Source organism: Oncorhynchus clarkii, chromosome 30 (assembly GCF_045791955.1).
Source record: "Oncorhynchus clarkii lewisi isolate Uvic-CL-2024 chromosome 30, UVic_Ocla_1.0, whole genome shotgun sequence".
Lineage (NCBI taxonomy): Eukaryota > Metazoa > Chordata > Actinopteri > Salmoniformes > Salmonidae > Oncorhynchus > Oncorhynchus clarkii.
The window spans coordinates 12,727,928-12,745,328 of NC_092176.1; the positions used below are offsets into that span (position 1 = coordinate 12,727,928).

At 41.8% G+C, this 17,401-nt stretch overlaps 1 protein-coding gene across 1 annotated transcript; it reads right to left on the bottom strand.

Moving 5' to 3' along the window:
* Positions 1–3,343: 3,343 nt before the first annotated feature.
* Positions 3,344–16,960, bottom strand: LOC139389823 (stromelysin-3-like). The gene is made up of 8 exons (XM_071136789.1): positions 16,698–16,960; positions 11,144–11,406; positions 8,162–8,305; positions 7,912–8,045; positions 7,515–7,756; positions 7,163–7,367; positions 6,512–6,772; positions 3,344–5,060 (listed from the first exon to the last, which is right to left on the bottom strand). Exons 1-8 carry the CDS (start codon positions 16,806–16,808, stop codon positions 4,942–4,944), a joined length of 1,479 nt encoding a protein of 492 aa, XP_070992890.1. The 5' UTR covers positions 16,809–16,960; the 3' UTR covers positions 3,344–4,941.
* Between the last annotated feature and the right edge of the window lie 441 nt (positions 16,961–17,401).

Consider the following 17,401-nt stretch of genomic DNA (forward strand, 5'->3'; position numbering starts at 1 on the left):
CCTGAATCGAACCCTGATTCCTTGTTTCCAGTGGTAACCATGGTAGGCACAGAAACTACCATAAAAAGTTGATAGGTCAGACATTCGAATGAGACTCCAGGGCCACAAAGGGTCACCTAAAGCGTCCAGGGCACCCGACAGCACTCCGTATGGGTTTTGGGTCTGATAAATGCACCTGTCCCCAAAGATCAGAACTTGTTTGCATATCTTAGAACTAGAATTGCCAGTAATCCAAGTAACATTGGAGTGATAAATGGAACAATAACTGATTTAATGAACCATTCACCGTTTCAATGTACCGGCCATGTGTAATTGCTTAATCTTTGGGACAAGAATATCAACCACGTAGGGGGGTCTCCAAAAGAGGCACGGCTGATGGGGGCCCTCCCAGGGTGGATCACGTATGCCAATCGCTCAGGAGTGAAACTGGTAGGACAGACAGAGGGACCAATGTGATTGATGGTCTAATGCAGGGAGTGAGAACCAGGAATGGGAGCACCGCAGCCAGCCCCCAATATCTGCCTGCACCATCCCTAGGGCCAAGTAAATTAACAAGACCCTCCCCAGAGGGCAGAGACCGACCCAGAGGTTGCTAGAGCAATGTTCACCTGCTAAAAGTGTGAAACCATGCATGGGAGAATGAATACATAAATATTGCACTCAAAATCACTTAAATTAATCAAAATTGCAACAGGATACAAAAAGGTCTAATGCGAATACGTCTTAAAAGGTAATTATAGAAGTTTCTTCGGGATCAGTGTCCCTTCCACGGGATGGTTGACCTAACGTAGTCTAATGCGATTAGCATGAGGTTGTAAGTAACAAGAACATTTCCAAGGACATAAACATATCTGATATTGGCAGCAAGCTTAAATTCTTGTTAATCTAACTGCACTGTCCAATTTACAGTAGCTATTACAGTGAAATACTATCATCCTATTGTTTGAGGAGAGTGCACAATTAGGAATATAAAAATATAAAATATATAATATAAAAAACGTTATTTTGTACCATCATCTTTGAACTGCACCAGCCCAGGTGTATATTTTGGCCACTTGATAGCAGTAGTGTATGTGCAAAGTTTTAGACTGATCCAATGAACCATTGTATTTCTGTTTAAAAAAATGTATCAAGACTGCCCAAATATGCCTAATTTGTTTATTAATAGGTCAATGGGATGTACCATATTTATATCACACCAAGGGAAAAAAGGCCCAGCCAATCAGAATGAGTTTTTGCCCACAAAAGTTATTTATTACAGACAGAAATACTCCTCAGCACCCAGCATCCACCAACTCCCCCTCCCTCAGACAATCCCGCAGGTGAAGAAGCCAGATATGGAGGCCCTAGGCTTGCGTGGTTACACGTGGTCTGCGGTTGTGAGGCCGGTTGGACGTACTGCCAAATTCTCTAAAACAACATTGCAGTCAGCATACCAATTGCAAAACTTGAGACATCTGTGTCATTGCACATTTTAGAGGGTACCTGTATAATGTATAATGCAGTTTAATCAGCTTCTTGATATGCCACACCTTTCAGGTGGATGGATTATCTTGGCAAAGCAAAAATGGTCACTAACAGGGATGTAAACAAATTTGTGCACAACATTTTTGAGAAATAAGCTTTTTTGTGCGTATGGAACATTTATGAGATCTTTAAGTTCAACTCATGAAACATGGGACACTTTACATGTTTCATTTCATATTCATCCATCTATCTATGTACAGTGCCTTGCGAAAGTATTCGGCCCCCTTGAACTTTGCGACCTTTTGCCTCATTTCAGGCTTCAAACATAAAGATATAAAACTGTATTTTTTTTGTGAAGAATCAACAACAAGTGGGACACAATCATGAAGTGGAATGACATTTATTGGATATTTCAAACTTTTTTTACAAATCAAAAACTGAAAAATTGGGCGTGCAAAATTATTCAGCCCCTTTACTTTCAGTGCAGCAAACTCTCTCCAGAAGTTCAGTGAGGATCTCTGAATGATCCAATGTTGACCTAAATGTCTAATGATGATAAATACAATCCACCTGTGTGTAATCAAGTCTCCGTATAAATGCACCTGCACTGTGATAGTCTCAGAGGTCCGTCAAAAGCGCAGAGAGCATCATGAAGAACAAGGAACACACCAGGCAGGTCCGAGATACTGTTGTGAAGAAGTTTAAAGCCGGATTTGGATACAAAAAGATTTCCCAAGCTTTAAACATCCCAAGGAGCACTGTGCAAGCGATAATATTGAAATGGAAGGAGTATCAGACCACTGCAAATCTACCCTCTAAACTTTCAGTTCATACAAGGAGAAGACTGATCAGAGACGCAGCCAAGAGGCCCATGATCACTCTGGATGAACTGCAGAGATCTACAGCTGAGGTGGGAGACTCTGTCCATAGGACAACAATCAGTCGTATATTGCACAAATCTGGCCTTTATGGAAGAGTGGCAAGAAGAAAGCCATTTCTTAAAGATATCCATAAAAAGTGTTGTTTAAAGTTTGCCACAAGCCACCTGGGTTACACACCAAACATGTGGAAGAAGGTGCTCTGGTCAGATGAAACCAAAATTGAACTTTTTGGCAACAATGCAAAACGTTATGTTTGGCGTAAAAGCAACACAGCTCATCACCCTGAACATTACCATGCCCACTGTCAAACATGGTGGTGGCAGCATCATGGTTTGGGCCTGCTTTTCTTCAGCAGGGACAGGGAAGATGGTTAAAATGTATGGGAAGATGGATGGAGCCAAATACAGGACCATTCTGGAAGAAAACCTGATGGAGTCTGCAAAAGACCTGAGACTGGAACGGAGATTTGTCTTCCAACAAGACAATGATCCAAAACATAAAGCAAAATCTACAATGGAATGGTTCAAAAATAAACATATCCAGGTGTTAGAATGGCCAAGTCAAAGTCCAGACCTGAATCCAATCGAGAATCTGTGGAAAGAACTGAAAACTGCTGTTCACAAATGCTCTCCATCCAACCTCACTGAGCTCGAGCTGTTTTGCAAGGAGGAATGGGAAAAAAATTCAGTCTCTCGATGTGCAAAACTGATAAGAGACATACCCCAAGCGACTTACAGCTGTAATCGCAGCAAAAGGTGGCGCTACAAAGTATTAACTTAAGGGGGCTGAATAATTTTGCACGCCCAATTTTTCTGTTTTTGATTTGTTTAAAAAGTTTGAAATATCCAATAAATGTCGTTCCACTTCATGATTGTGTCCCACTTGTTGTTGATTCTTCACAAAAAAATAGGTCGCAAAGTTCAAGGGGGCCGAATACTTTCGCAAGGCACTGTATCTATCTGTATCTATCTGATTCATAAAAATGGACAATGTACTCAGGCTGAAATATTTTATTTGTACCAAAACACAGTACAGAATTCATATATTTGTATTTACATAGTAAATGTGACATTTGAGTAGAAAAACATGTTAATATGTAATTAGAACCGATATAATGGCTCTTTTAATTAAAGATCAATTATGTCCTGAAATACTTCTGAGCTCTATAGTCAACACTCGAAATGTTAGAAGAGACAGACTAAAAACAAGTTATCCACCAGGCTGCAGCTATTGGCTGTCAAACACAAAATATCACAAATACATACACTACCGGTCAAAAGTTTTAGAACACCTACTCTTTATTTTTACTATTTTGTACATGGTAGAATAATAGTGAAGACATCAAAACTATGAAATAACATATATGGAATCATGTAGTAACCAAAAAAGTGTTAAACAAATCTAAATATATATTTATGATGTGGAAACTCCTTCAAGACTGTTGGAAAATAATTCCAGGTGAAGCTGGTTGAGAGAATGCCAAGAGTGTGCAAAGTTGTCATCAAGGCAAAGAGTGGCTATTTGAAGAATCTCAAATATAAAATACATTTTGATTTGTTTAACACTTTTTTGGTTACTACATGATTCCATACAGTATGTGCTATTTCATGGTTTTGATGTCTTCACTATTATTCTACAGTGAAGAAAATAGTCTAAATAAATAAAAACCCTTAAATGAGTAGGAGTTCTAAAACTTTAGACCGGTAGTGTATTTTACAGTAAAGCAGATATATCAGTGTCCTGCACTGACAAACTGCAGTCATCCAAAAAGTATCCTCATGGCTTAGATTCACATAATGCAGCACCAAGTTCACCCCATCCCTTTGCACTGACTGAGAGCACCATGGATGGAACATTATTGAATGAAGTATATTCATCTTAGAGAGAAATGAAATGTGATGAGATAATGTACTTGATGTCATTCATATAAGACTGTGAGTAAGTGTTCATAACATTTGAGAACAAAAGGTGTCCCTGATTGTCAGTGATTAACAGATTTAGCACCTTAATTGCAGTGCTTTAGACATATTTCCCTTTTAAGAATAAAGCAAACATGTTTATGCTGCAACATCTCTGGAGTAAATTCTACATCATAATATAGTTAAAAAGAACCTCCTAAAAATTGGTTGGTACTGGACTGTAGATGGCACTGTACTGTCAGCCCATGGTCTTGAACATCGTAACTTCTGACCATAGAACCGAACCCAGTAACAAATAAATACAAGTAGATAGCTGCACATGAAGTCCAAACTCTGAGGAAACATTTGAATTTGTGTTTCCCTGAGAAGAAAAAAAGGATCTAGTCCGTTCAAAGTGTTAAGATCATGATTAAACAAAAACACATTTGAGGAAGAACACACATTTTTTGGAACTCACTCAAGTAAAAGAAATAAAAGTCTCTTTCTAAATAGTTTGTTTCTTCAACATTTGGAAGAAGATGAAGAAGCCTCTGTAGGTGCAATGGTCTTGTTCCCCCAAAAAATGCACAACATTACAATGTTGTATTTGAAGACCATCAGTACGAGAGCATAGTTGGACTAAACCTGGACTTGGGTTTGATCTTGAGACAGCGGCATCACTTAATACTGATGATTCATGCATTTAGGCAGCCAAAGAAGTCCATTCCAATATAGCGAGGATACCCCTGTAGTAAATTCATCTCCACAGGATCAAACTTCCAGTACTGCCTCCCTCGGATAAAGTGGGCATAGCCTGTCAATAAAAAAAATGATCTATTAGCTCCTTACACTCGTGGGAATTGGCCTATAAGGACTGGGCTACATTGAAATGTTTCTTACAGAAAACATATGCATAACCATGGTAGCAATTAAAAGGGAACCGTTTGGAGATTATGGAAAAATGATTAGACTAAAGGTGAGGACACAACAGTTCACTTGACACAAGACTGAATCCAAACATTACCCTGATTTTGATTGATTTTCTGTGCATTTTACATTTACTGTACTATTCGCTGCATTTATTGCTAAATAAATCTGAAAATATCCTGGATGCATTCAGTAACATGCTAAGAATATTCCTGAAAATGTGGGGTAGGTGAAATATAAGACAAAAAAATGACAAGGGTTTGAGTGAGAGGACTAATTGGTGTCTCCAAGTGGAGACAGTTCCCAAGTAATGTACTTTTATGACTCAAAGTAGAGTCTTCAACTTATTTTATCTCTCCTAGCTGTGCTGTTGAGGAACTAGAGCAAGCACACTTGTATTTGTTTTGTTTGGATCACAGCCTTGCATCCCCGCCTTTCCATAATTACTGTTGTTGTTTACGCAATACAAAAACGGTCCATTATAAATGACAATCTAGGTCAGGTAGGCATAATTTGAAAGTTGGTTCTATTGCCAACATCACTAGCTAAATTATCAAGTACGATCTTACAGTGTTAGACTTTCACAAGGCAGTTCAGAGAAGCAGATAGTAATTTTAGTGATCATAGAATGGAGTCATGAGTGCATTCAGATGAGTGGTCCACAGCTCATTTTCTACACAATAGAGAAACACAGAAACACATTCTGTTCTGAACAACTCAGGGTATGACGCCATGTCATCTTGTTTGCACACTCGACATCCCAACAGCCACTTGTCAATATTCCAAAATTCTAAATCTTGTTGAGAGCACGTAAGTTCAGAATTCCAACTGTATATTACATGAGTTTTATGATATGGAAATGTGAAGAGCACATTTGGACTCACAGGTGTTTGGCTTGCTTGTCTAACATCCAAGTGGTATTTATTATAATCCTCAACGTCTCATCTTTCAAAATACACAGAGCACTCGTAATTTACAGCATTTCTCAAACAACAAACATTTAGCTAAAGTTGCACGATTAGCGGGAGGGATGGGGGAAACGTCTTGTCGCGCGGTGCTCAAGTTCAGAGCGGCTGTCGGTCAAAACCCATACAGCTCTGTGAAGCAGAGACCCTGGGCTCTGACATCATGCATAGCATGTTACAGTACAGGCACTGTGTTCCAATTAAGGTGCTTATCCTTAGCAGAATCTGCTATTTTCAACCCATGTACGTAAGGGTCTGAGTGAAAAGGACTACTCAATACAATCCAATAATTATTCCATCATGGAACATTTCAGTGTAGAACTCACCTCAAAACTGAAAGCTGATTGGGTGATTCATTCATAAGATATATTACCGTATTGGTCCTTGAAGGCTGCGTCTACATCACTGGGGATGCCGCTCCAGTCCTGCATGTTGCGAGGGTAGACAGAGTGGACGCGGTTCTCCTTGGGGCTGAACCTCCAGTAGCTGCCTGACTTGAAGAAGTAGGTGTTGTAACTGCTGTCCTGGCCCCAGAGCAGGGCTGCCTGGATGTGGGAGACTGACAGGCCGAGCCCCCGCACAGGTTCTGGCCCTGTGATCTGTCTCTCTGCATCAAACACCCAGTAGCTTTGACCTTTGAGAGAGAGAGAGAGAGAGAGAGAGAGAGAGAGAGAGAGAGAGAGAGAGAGAGAGAGAGAGAGAGAGAGAGAGAGAGAACTTCATACAGTTGATGCCACTGCTATGGCCCTGCAAAGATCTGGGCTTTCATAGTTTACATCACTATTGGCTATTCAACACTCTTGTCACTCTTGACATGCCCTACTTAAGGTTGCTGAATTGCTGAATTTGGTCTTGGAAGAACACTTTTCTGGGTAATCAAAAAAGGCATAACGCTATAAAGCAGTCATTTTACTGCTTGTCTGCCTACATGTATATTTACCGGTCTGTTTTCAACTTGGGGCTTATCTATACTCATAAGACATGACTAACCACAGCACAGACAGCCAACATCTCTGTCACACACCTTGAAAGAACCAGATACTCCCTGATTGGTCTTCAAAGGCAGCATCAATGCTCTCTGGAATCCCCCTCCAATGGCGGGACGCCAGCGCGGGGTAGCCCGCCTCCAGCCGCCCCTCCCGAATGCGCCACACATAGCTTGATTTAAAGAAAAACAGCTCCCCGCGGATCATAGACACAGCATCAAAGTCTGTCTGGCAGACGTCAGGCTGGAGACAGAAAGAGGATCAATAGTGCATCTCCATACTGTCATATTATGTGTATTCTTGTGTGGCTAGTATCTTAGTTGCCTGTGTAGAACCTTATTTGCCTGTGTAGCACCTCAAAACATATGAATGGCAAGATATAACACTCACGATACTACTAATGATCTCATTGGTCTCTGTGGTGATTTGTGGCGGTGGTGATAGTGGAGGTGGGGGCGGGATATGTGGACGATGACCGTACAGGTATTGGATCCCCAGCTTGTCATCCTCGCTCAGCTCCAGGGGATAGGAGAAGCTGTAATAAGGGGACATCACTGCACCCGGTTCCCGGGAGTGCTGCAGGCCCAGAACATGCCCAAACTCATGAGCAGCCACTTGGAGGAGGTCTGTGCCTGCAGTGGAATCAGGGAGAGGGTCACACCTACGGGGATACACAGTACAACCACATAGCTGACAACTACTTCCTGACTGTACTAATTTGACATAGAGCGCTATGTAAATCAACTCTTCATAATTCTTGCATGTTCCCTGCCAAGCAAACACTCACCCATGTAGTTGCCAAGGGTCCATGCTTCATCATAGTCAAAATGGATGTCGCCCTCCCTGTGGGTCTGGGGGAAGAAGGCATGGGCTAGAATGCCCCCAGGCCCGTCAAAGGGCAGGTTATCTCCATGCCAGTACCTACAGTAGAGCTCCATATCAGGAAAGGGACTTAGTAACTCAGTAACTTGAAATCGAACATTTGAATATACATACTGTACTGACATTTGAATACACTTACTGTACCACATTCATACCTGGTGAAGTCGATGACAATGTCAGCCTTTCCACTGCTGACCTCAGTGAAGGTGAGTGGTGTGACCTCACTCCACACTCTCAGTGCTTCCTGCAGGACACGCCGCACCTTGTCCTCACTCATCTGCCAGGGGAAGCGAACCACTCTGAGGAAGGAAGAGATATTAGATATATATTACATCAGAGACTGTAAACTCCACACACCATCATCTGTAGAAACACACCATAGACCACCAGCCTTGTTACATATCTATAACCTCCCTCTCATCAGTCAATCACGTATAAATAAACATTTTTAAAAACTGCCCCGTCGCAGACATCGACGTCTTGCTCCCAGACAAATTAAACAACTTCTTTGCTCGCTTTGAGGATAATACAGTGCCACTGACACCGCCCGCTACCAAACTAGTGGACTCTTCTTCTCCATGGCCAATGTGAGTAAAACATTTAAACGTGTTAACCCTCGCAAGGTTGCCGGCCCAGACGGCATCCCTAGCCGCGACCTCAGAGCATGCGCAGACCAGCTGACTGGTGTGTTTACGGACATATTCAATCAATCCCTATCCCAGTCTGTTGTCCCCATATGCTTCAAGATGGCCACCATTGTTCCTGTTCCCAAGAAAGCTAAGGTAATTGAACAAAATGACTATCCGCTGCACTCACTTCTGTCATCATGAAGTGCTTTCAGAGACTAGTCAAGGATCATATCCCCTCCAACCTACCTGATACCCAAGACCCACTCCAATTTGCTTACCACCCCAATAGGTCCACTGACGATGCAATCGCCATCACACTGCCCTAACCCATCTGGACAAGAGGAATACCTATGTACGAATGCTGTTAATTGACTACAGCTCAGCATTTAACACCATGGTACCCTCCAAACTCGTCATTAACCTCGAGACCCTGGGTCTCGACCCCGCCCTGTGCAATTGGGTCCTGGACTTTCTGACGGGCCGCCCCCAGGTGGTGAAGGTAGGAAACAACATCTCCACAACACTGATCCTCAACACTGGGGCCCCACAAGGTGTGTTCTCAGCCCTCTTCTGTACTCCCTGTTCACCCATGACTGCGTGGCCATGCACGCTTCCAACTCAATTATCAAGTTTGCAGATGACACTACAGTGGTATGCTTGATTACCAACAACGACGAGACGGCCTACAGGGAGGAGGTGAGGGCCCTCGGAGTGTGGTTTCAGGAAAATAACCTCACACTCAACATCAACAAAACAAAGGAAATGTTTGTGGACTTCAGGAAACAGCAGAGGGAAAACCCCTCCATCCATATCGACGGGACAGTAGTGGAAAAGGTGGAAAGTTTTAAGTTCCTCGGTGTACACATCACGGGCAAACTGAAACGCAACAGCGCCGCTTCAACCTCAGGAGGCTAAAGAAGTTTGGCTTGTCATCTAAAACACTCACAAACTTTTACAGATGCACAATCGAGAGCATCCGGTCGGGCTGTATTACCACCTGGTACGACAACTGCACCGCCCACAACCACAAGGCTCTCTAGAGGGTAGTGTGGTCTGCACAACGCATCACCGGGGGCAAGCTATCTGCCCTCCAGGACATCTACAACACCCGATGTCACAGGAAGGCCAAAAAGATGATCAAGGACAACAACCACCCGAGCCACTGCCTGTTCACTCCGCTGTCATCCAGAAGGTGAGGTCAGCACAGGTGCATCAAAGCTGGGACTGAGAGACTGAAAAACAGCTTCTATCTCAAGGCCATCAGACTGTTAAACAGCCATCACTAACATAGAGAGGCTGCTGCCAACATACAGACTCAAATCTCTGGCCACTTAAATAAATTGACTTAATAAAGGTATCACTAGTCACTTTAAATAACACCACTTTAATCATGTTTACATATCCTACATTATTCATATCATACAGTATGTATATACTGTATTCTTTACCATGTACTGCATCTTGCCTATGCCGCACGGCCTTCACTCATCCATATGTTTATATGTACATATTCTTATTCATCCCTTTAAATGTGTGTGTATAATGTAGTTGTTTTGAATTTGTTAAGATTACTTGTTAGATATTACTGCATGGTCGGAACTAGAAGCACAAGCATTTCGCTACACTCACATTAACATCTGCTAACCATGTGTATGTGACCAATACAATTTGATTTGATTTGATAACCATCAAATCAACAGAGAGGTGTGCTGTTACAGGCTCTGTAAGATAATTGTGTATAACAGTCCTCTTCCTTCACAAAGAAACTCTTTAGAGAGCTTATGTCAACAATTAAAATTAAATTAGGGAATCATCTAAGAAGTTTATTCATATCAAATGCATGCCTAAGTGGACTATCCAAACTAAAGCCCTTGGCAAAACCCAGTGATTCCACTGTCCTAAGTATGAGGGCTCCCAATGTAACACTGCCATGACACAGGTGAGCCCTACTCCTATCCCTGGGCACATTGAGACAAATCTATTGCTCAACTCCAGCAGTCTCACTTGCCCATCATGGCTTGCCCTCTACTCCTCTCTCTGAGTGGCTCTTTAGATATCATGCATTATGATAAAGAACAGCCACAATGAGAGGAACCAGAGGACACAGACAGAGAGGCAGCATCCAGCCGACAGAGGGCCCAGACCAGACACTCCATGCCGTGAGTCTCCAGAGGAGGCAAAGAAATAACATCATAGGTTCCTCCTTTTCAGAGACACACTTTGTTTTTGAGGCAAACGGGATGAGAGTGCACCTCCTACTTGCCTTGTTGAGTTAGAATATAAGAGCTATGACCAAAACAGGGGACTTAAAAAATAAACAAATGATGGATAGAGTAACACTGGATTCTGGGCATACTGTACCTTTATAACCAGTTGTACTCGCAACTATCCACCAAAACATGTCATATATAAAATTATATTTCCTTGGTTGGTTCCACGTGCATCTCGAAATGCATACAAGCCGTTCAACAGTGTGGTTATACTATGATAATAATAATATCTCCTTACTTGTAGGTGAGGTCAGTCTTCTCCAAGCGCCCCCCGAACAGGACAAAGCGTTTCTGCCTGTGTTTCCCCCTGTAGAGGACATCTTTCAGCATGGGGTAGTCAGGGACACCACAGCGGGGGCGGTTAGACACCTCAGTGCTGTTAGTTACCAGGGCTGCTCTTATAGGGTCTCCTCTGGTCAAGGCTGTGTCTTTGAGTGTGTCCTGAGGATGGGCTCTTCCTCTCTTCTTCAGGTTATGGAGATCAGATCTCTGGAGCCATCCCTTTGAAAAAGCAGGAACATGAGCAACATTTTTTGAAAAATCATTTAAAAATCATTGGAGAACACCAGATTTGGTAGAAATATGTATCCAAATGCATGACTATTTATTATAATCCATGCATACGTTGACATTGGAGCGGCAGGTAGCCTAGTGGTTAGAGCGTTGGACTAGTAACCGAAAGATTGCAAGATTGAATCCCCGAGCTGACAAGGTAAAAACCTGTCATTCTGCCCATGAACAAGGCAGTTAACCCACTGTTCCTAGGCCGTCATTGAAAATACGAATTTGTTCATAACTGACAAAACCTAGTTAAATAACGGTAAAATATCAAATAAAAACATGGCCTAAACATTATTGCCTGTAAATGTTTCTGAAGGTGGGAGTATGAGAGGTCAAAAATAACTGAAAATCTTGTGGGCTTGAAGCTTACTGTACTGTCAGTTATCATTACACATAGGAACTAATTACAAAAATGAGTAATTCTGTCAGGCACAGCGTCTCCATGGCTTTTTGAAGTTGTACAATTGCAGGCCGTTTACAGCTCCTGCAGCATTGCAATTCAGGAGCCATTGTGGTGTATTCAGGATCAAAAAAGGGTTTACAGTACATTTCCTCTGACACCGCTACTGTAAAACACATTCAATTTCCTAATACACTAAGAACATGAGATGGTAGTGTACTGCAGTGTCTTCTAAATGAAGAACAGATACCAGATAATCATTCTGTCATTGGGTTAAGATACCATGTTGCTGAAATGACCGCCCTCCCTCTGGTAGCTAACTTCTGCTCTGTGAGGCAATAGTGTTGTGGAGTTGTGGGGTGACCGATAGCTGCAAAAATGTGTTGTGCATTTTTGTGGTGGAAAATGTGGCACCGGTGTAGATTGATGTACCCTGAAAACATTTAGATATGGAGCCACAGATTTGGCCACTGTGGGCGTGGAAGGATTTTTCAAAATGGGCACCAACAGTAAAACTTTTTGGGAATTCAGAAGGACTGTTTCAAGATAAAGGCTCCACATTTGGCACAGGGGTAGATTTATGAACACTGAATACATTTAGCTATGGATCCACCCCAGATTTGGCCACTGGAGGGCATGGCAGCCATTTTACAAAATGGCTACTGTCAGTAATACAATGTTAGAGTTTTGGAGGACTTTATTTGAGATAAACACACCAAGTTTGACACATGTACCCTGAAACAATTTAAAAATGAAGCCCGCACAGATTTGACCTCTGGGGGTCGTGGCAGTCAACTTATGAAATGGATGCAGATGGTAATACAATTTACATTTCAGAAGGCCTATTTTGAGATTTACACACCAAATTTGGCACAGAGGTAGATTGAGGTATGCTGAAAAGATTAAGATATGGAGCCACAATCATTTTACTAAAAGGCTGCAGACTGTGCCACTATTTTACAAACCTTTAATCTACAAAAGGTAATTGCATATACTAAGTCATATTTCTGGGCTATACGTCTTGCTCTGGATATCCTCAAAACCAAAACGTTTAACAGTCACACACAGCATATTACAACGAGTACAGAAGGAAACACAGCAGTCATGTAGGTCTTTTTTTTAAATTAGTGAAGCTGAGATGAGGTAGAATGCGTGAGGTACTGAATTTGGCTTAAAATCACCCTAGGCCAAGCACAGAATATTTATTTTGGTTCTGACATTTGGTTCTGGAGGTGGAGACTGGTTCACATCCTACCAAGCTACTTTGCGATGCCCATATCAGAAGCAAATTCAGATGGCTGCCTTGGCCCCTTTGGGCCAAATCTGTTGTGGCTCCATATATATATATCTTGTCAGGGTACATAAATCTACCTCTGTGCCAAATTTGGTGTGTTTACAAAATAAATTGTTTAGAATTGTAACATTGTATTACCAACAGTGGCCATTTTGTAAGATGGCCATCACGGCCCACAGGGGACAAATCTGTGGTGGCTCCATATCTTAATCTTTTCAGGCTACACAAATCTACCTCTGTGTCAAATGTGGTGTGCTTGCCTCAATATAGTCCTTCTGAATATTGAAATAGTATTACCCTATGCGGCCATTTAGAAAAATGGCTGCCACTCCCCCCCATGGGCCAAATCTGGGGTGGCTTCATATCTAAATATTTTCAGGGTCTATAAATCTACCTATGTGCAAAATGTTGTGCTTTTATCACAAAATGTGCATAGCTGCCCCACTATAACGGGAACAATGCCCAGCAGGATTTGTGGAATGTGCTCCAGACCTCAAAACGAGAGGGCCTTACCCTGAGTTATGTGCCCCTAAACAAGGGGAGGAACACTATGCAGAACTCTCAGTCTTTCACCTGCATTTCACTTTGTAGAGTTTGCAAACTGGAATTTAACTCAATATATGGATGTTAGGGTTGCTCTCTAATCTAGTTTGGTGATAAGACATATATACACCCAACAGCATGCGAAAGGAAGTGTGGGTTATCTACAGTACGTTGTAAATCATGGCTAACAGGCAGTAGAAGTGTGCACTCAACATGTTTCAAAGAGAGAAATGAGAAGAGAAATGAGTGTTGTTGACAAGTTATCCCCCCTCATCAATCAAATGAACCAGTCTAGCCCCTGAGGTGAGAGAAAGTGCAGCTCCTCCCCTCAGATTCCCAACAGGGTAAAGGTAAAAGTTCACTTCCATGGTGTCACGGGTTGAACCGGAAACTTTGCCTTTATTTACATTTACAGCATGTATTGTATATGGCTGTATATGGTGCTCTGTGTGTATACCCATTGAGCGTACAGGCTGGACACATATGTAATTATGTAGATATGTAGTGTATACCGGGTACACAGTGGTGTTGTTCTTTCACTGCTTTGGCTGCCACTCAGTCAGTCCATCATCTTCTGTTCTGCTGACTATGCAAATAGCCCATTTTTGAAGTAGTACACCCCGAAAGTGGGTGATTCAGGCTTTTTTATCATTGTGTATGTGAACCAACGTGTTTTGGGAGGGGGATTCATTACATGTATGGACATGTCTAGCTTCTGGTAACAGTGATGACAAGATCTCTGAGCCAATGCAGTGGAGGGGATCTGGCAGAGTGGTAGAGCACAACTCAACATGTCTGTACAAGACGCCTCTGAAAAGTTTCTCTATCTATACTAAAGCCCTGACATTATAACATGTGGACATTCTGTCAGATCTCACTATGTCTTGTAAGAACTTAGAAGGAGGATACTAAAACCCGTTTCTATTAGAACAATACTAGAGGGTATTTTCTGCAAACTGAGCAACTTAGTAAGCATTCTGGAGTGAATCTAGTTATGAAGAGAGAAGCTGATCTTCTTGAGTGAATGTTTACATGCGAAATCAGATGTGGTCTGGATTTGGAGAGTGCATATACAGCTGAGAAAATTCAGACAAACTATTTCACTATAACAGGAAAGAGGGTTAAACCCATAAGGTGAGAGATCGATGCACCACTATCAACACATGCCTTGGTATCTGCCTCCTTATCCTCTTTAATCCAATACATCAGCCCCAATCAGTAACACCAGGCAATGGAAGATATATTACAAATTCCCTGGGTACTTACTGTGCTCGCTTATCTTTCCTGGCAAACAAACTTCCTCGTGCTGAGCTGAGAATCAAGGGGATGATGCGACTCTCACCTTGCATGAACTGATCGTATTCATTTTCTCATTTTTTTATGGTCCTCAGGAACCCTCCTCTGTTTTGCAGATGCTTTACAGAAACCAATCACCTTTCAAGAGGGAGGGCTTTTCAAAGCGTTCTAACTTGTCATTTAATTGGAGCCTTCAAGTGATGTGGAGCTGCTGTAGCCTAATTCAACAAGTGGATGCTATTTAACTGAGGCTAGTAATTTTTCTGGGCTCACAGTGTCTAGCAGTCAATTTGGCCAGAGGACAGAACTAATGGAGCAAAACAAGAAGAAAAACCAAGGGACGTGGGTTTTATTCACAAAGAGATATCCAAACAGTGAGCCCATCGTGTTCCCTTCCCTCCATTTTCCCTGAGGGAGCAAACAGGCACTGTGTTTCCTGACCCAGATGCCACATACAGAGAAACGTGTCTGTGCTTGTATATTCACCCACTCTTTTGTCAACAATGGGAAACAAATTGACAAGACTACAGATTTTCAGTTCAGTTACCAACTAGACATCAACTTAATTTCATTGAAATGATGTGGAAACAACACTGATTCAAACAGTGTGTGCCCAGTGGGATAACATTGAATTACTATTTGTATGTGTTGCCATCGCAGGTGCAAGTCATTTCAGTAAAAGGAAGGGAGTAGAAACTAAACTAACAACTTTTCCTCAATTCCATTGAGGAGACGTTTAACCATACTTCGTCCTTTATACAGTAGGTTTACAGTAGGCTACCTCAAACATTCTCAAATTGATGTCACATTTCTTTTTTCAGTTTTCATCTTAAAGTACCTGATCATCTCTGTAATTGAGGCAGTAGGCTAATATTGCAAGTTATCAGCAATATCTCTTTATCCTCTCATTCATGGGGTTGTTGACAAAATGTATTTATAGCCCAGTTATTATAATTTCCTGCCTTGCAGAGACAAGAACTCAATTACCTTCTCTATTGATCAGATGCCCAGGACTTTCAGTTGTGCCATGGTAGCCAAGGTTGAAAATAAAATCCTTATTAATGTCAGTGTCAATGTTGTGGCAGCGGCTTTGTGGAATTTCTAAATGAAACATTTCTTAGACTTAGTCCCATCCTGGGATGGTTATGTATTCGACTGAGGCATCTTTTTGTTTAGGATTAATGATCCAGTGTTTAAATCTTATGTTGTGATTTACTCCTGTCATGTATTGGTCATCATTGAAAGATATGACACTTTGTCCACTGGGCACTAAGTATTGACATAGAACCCTTCTAATAATATTGAACATAACATCTACATTATTTGTTTGCCCGATTGGTTTTAAACATTTAGCAGGTTGGTGTCTGTCAACCAGGGTTCAGCACAATCATAACTGCAAGCAAACTGTAGTGTAGGTATAGCACACTGACCATTCGGGAAGAAAAAAAGAAAGAAAAAAAGATTTTCCCCCACTGCAGTGAAAATCTGAACTGGAAAACTGGGAATGACAACTAAGCAAACTTTTCTGCACTCTCATGTGTGCATGATTTGAAATAGCAGGTGATTTTGAAATGCACGGATAATGGTTAACTTGCAATACCGATGAAACTTCCAGTAATTACTATCAAGTTCATTTTGACTGTTGAGAGATATTATCAAAAAAAGAAAATGTATAAAACTCAAGTATACTGCACTCACCGGCGCCGCTTGGTACCTGCTTCCTTCTGGCACTGGCGAACAATGTATGCTTCGGAGGCACAGCAGCGTAAAGACGCAGGGTAGAAGGATAGAAGTCAGCATCATCATCATCTTCTTCTTCTGGACCCGTGGACGCAGAGTGCACCGGCAGTAATCTTCTCTGCTCTCTCTAATGCCAAAGAGTGACTGCGCAGCGTCTTGGGGACTCTTATATAGGTTCTGATTCTTTGTTCTCTTACTTCAAATACAAGTTTTATAGCCTCGAGTGATACCACCCGCTACCACGTGACATTTAACCCATTTTGTGCTGCGCTAACATTGATTCAAAACATATGATCTACCTGCAATAACCAGAATAGGAAACGAATGCATTTTGTCTTTTGGAAAAACAACATATGTGAAACTCTAATTTAATATATTCTTCAACACTAAATATTTTTAAAATGCTATTGAAGTTTGTTGTTTATATTTGGTTCGATATTAATTGGCCAAGGTTTAGCTTTTCGCGCAGGCAACTGATAATGGCACATATAGGCTACACCCATTTCGTTTGCAGCAAGCTGTGTAATTGTTTCCATATAACATATAACCATTTGTGTTTTAGATGTGAAAATAATGCATCACAACAACCCTCTTTCCCCAAACGTTGCCCTAGGACTGGTGCCCATCTCCAAGTGGGCACCAGTCCCACCAGCCACAAAAAA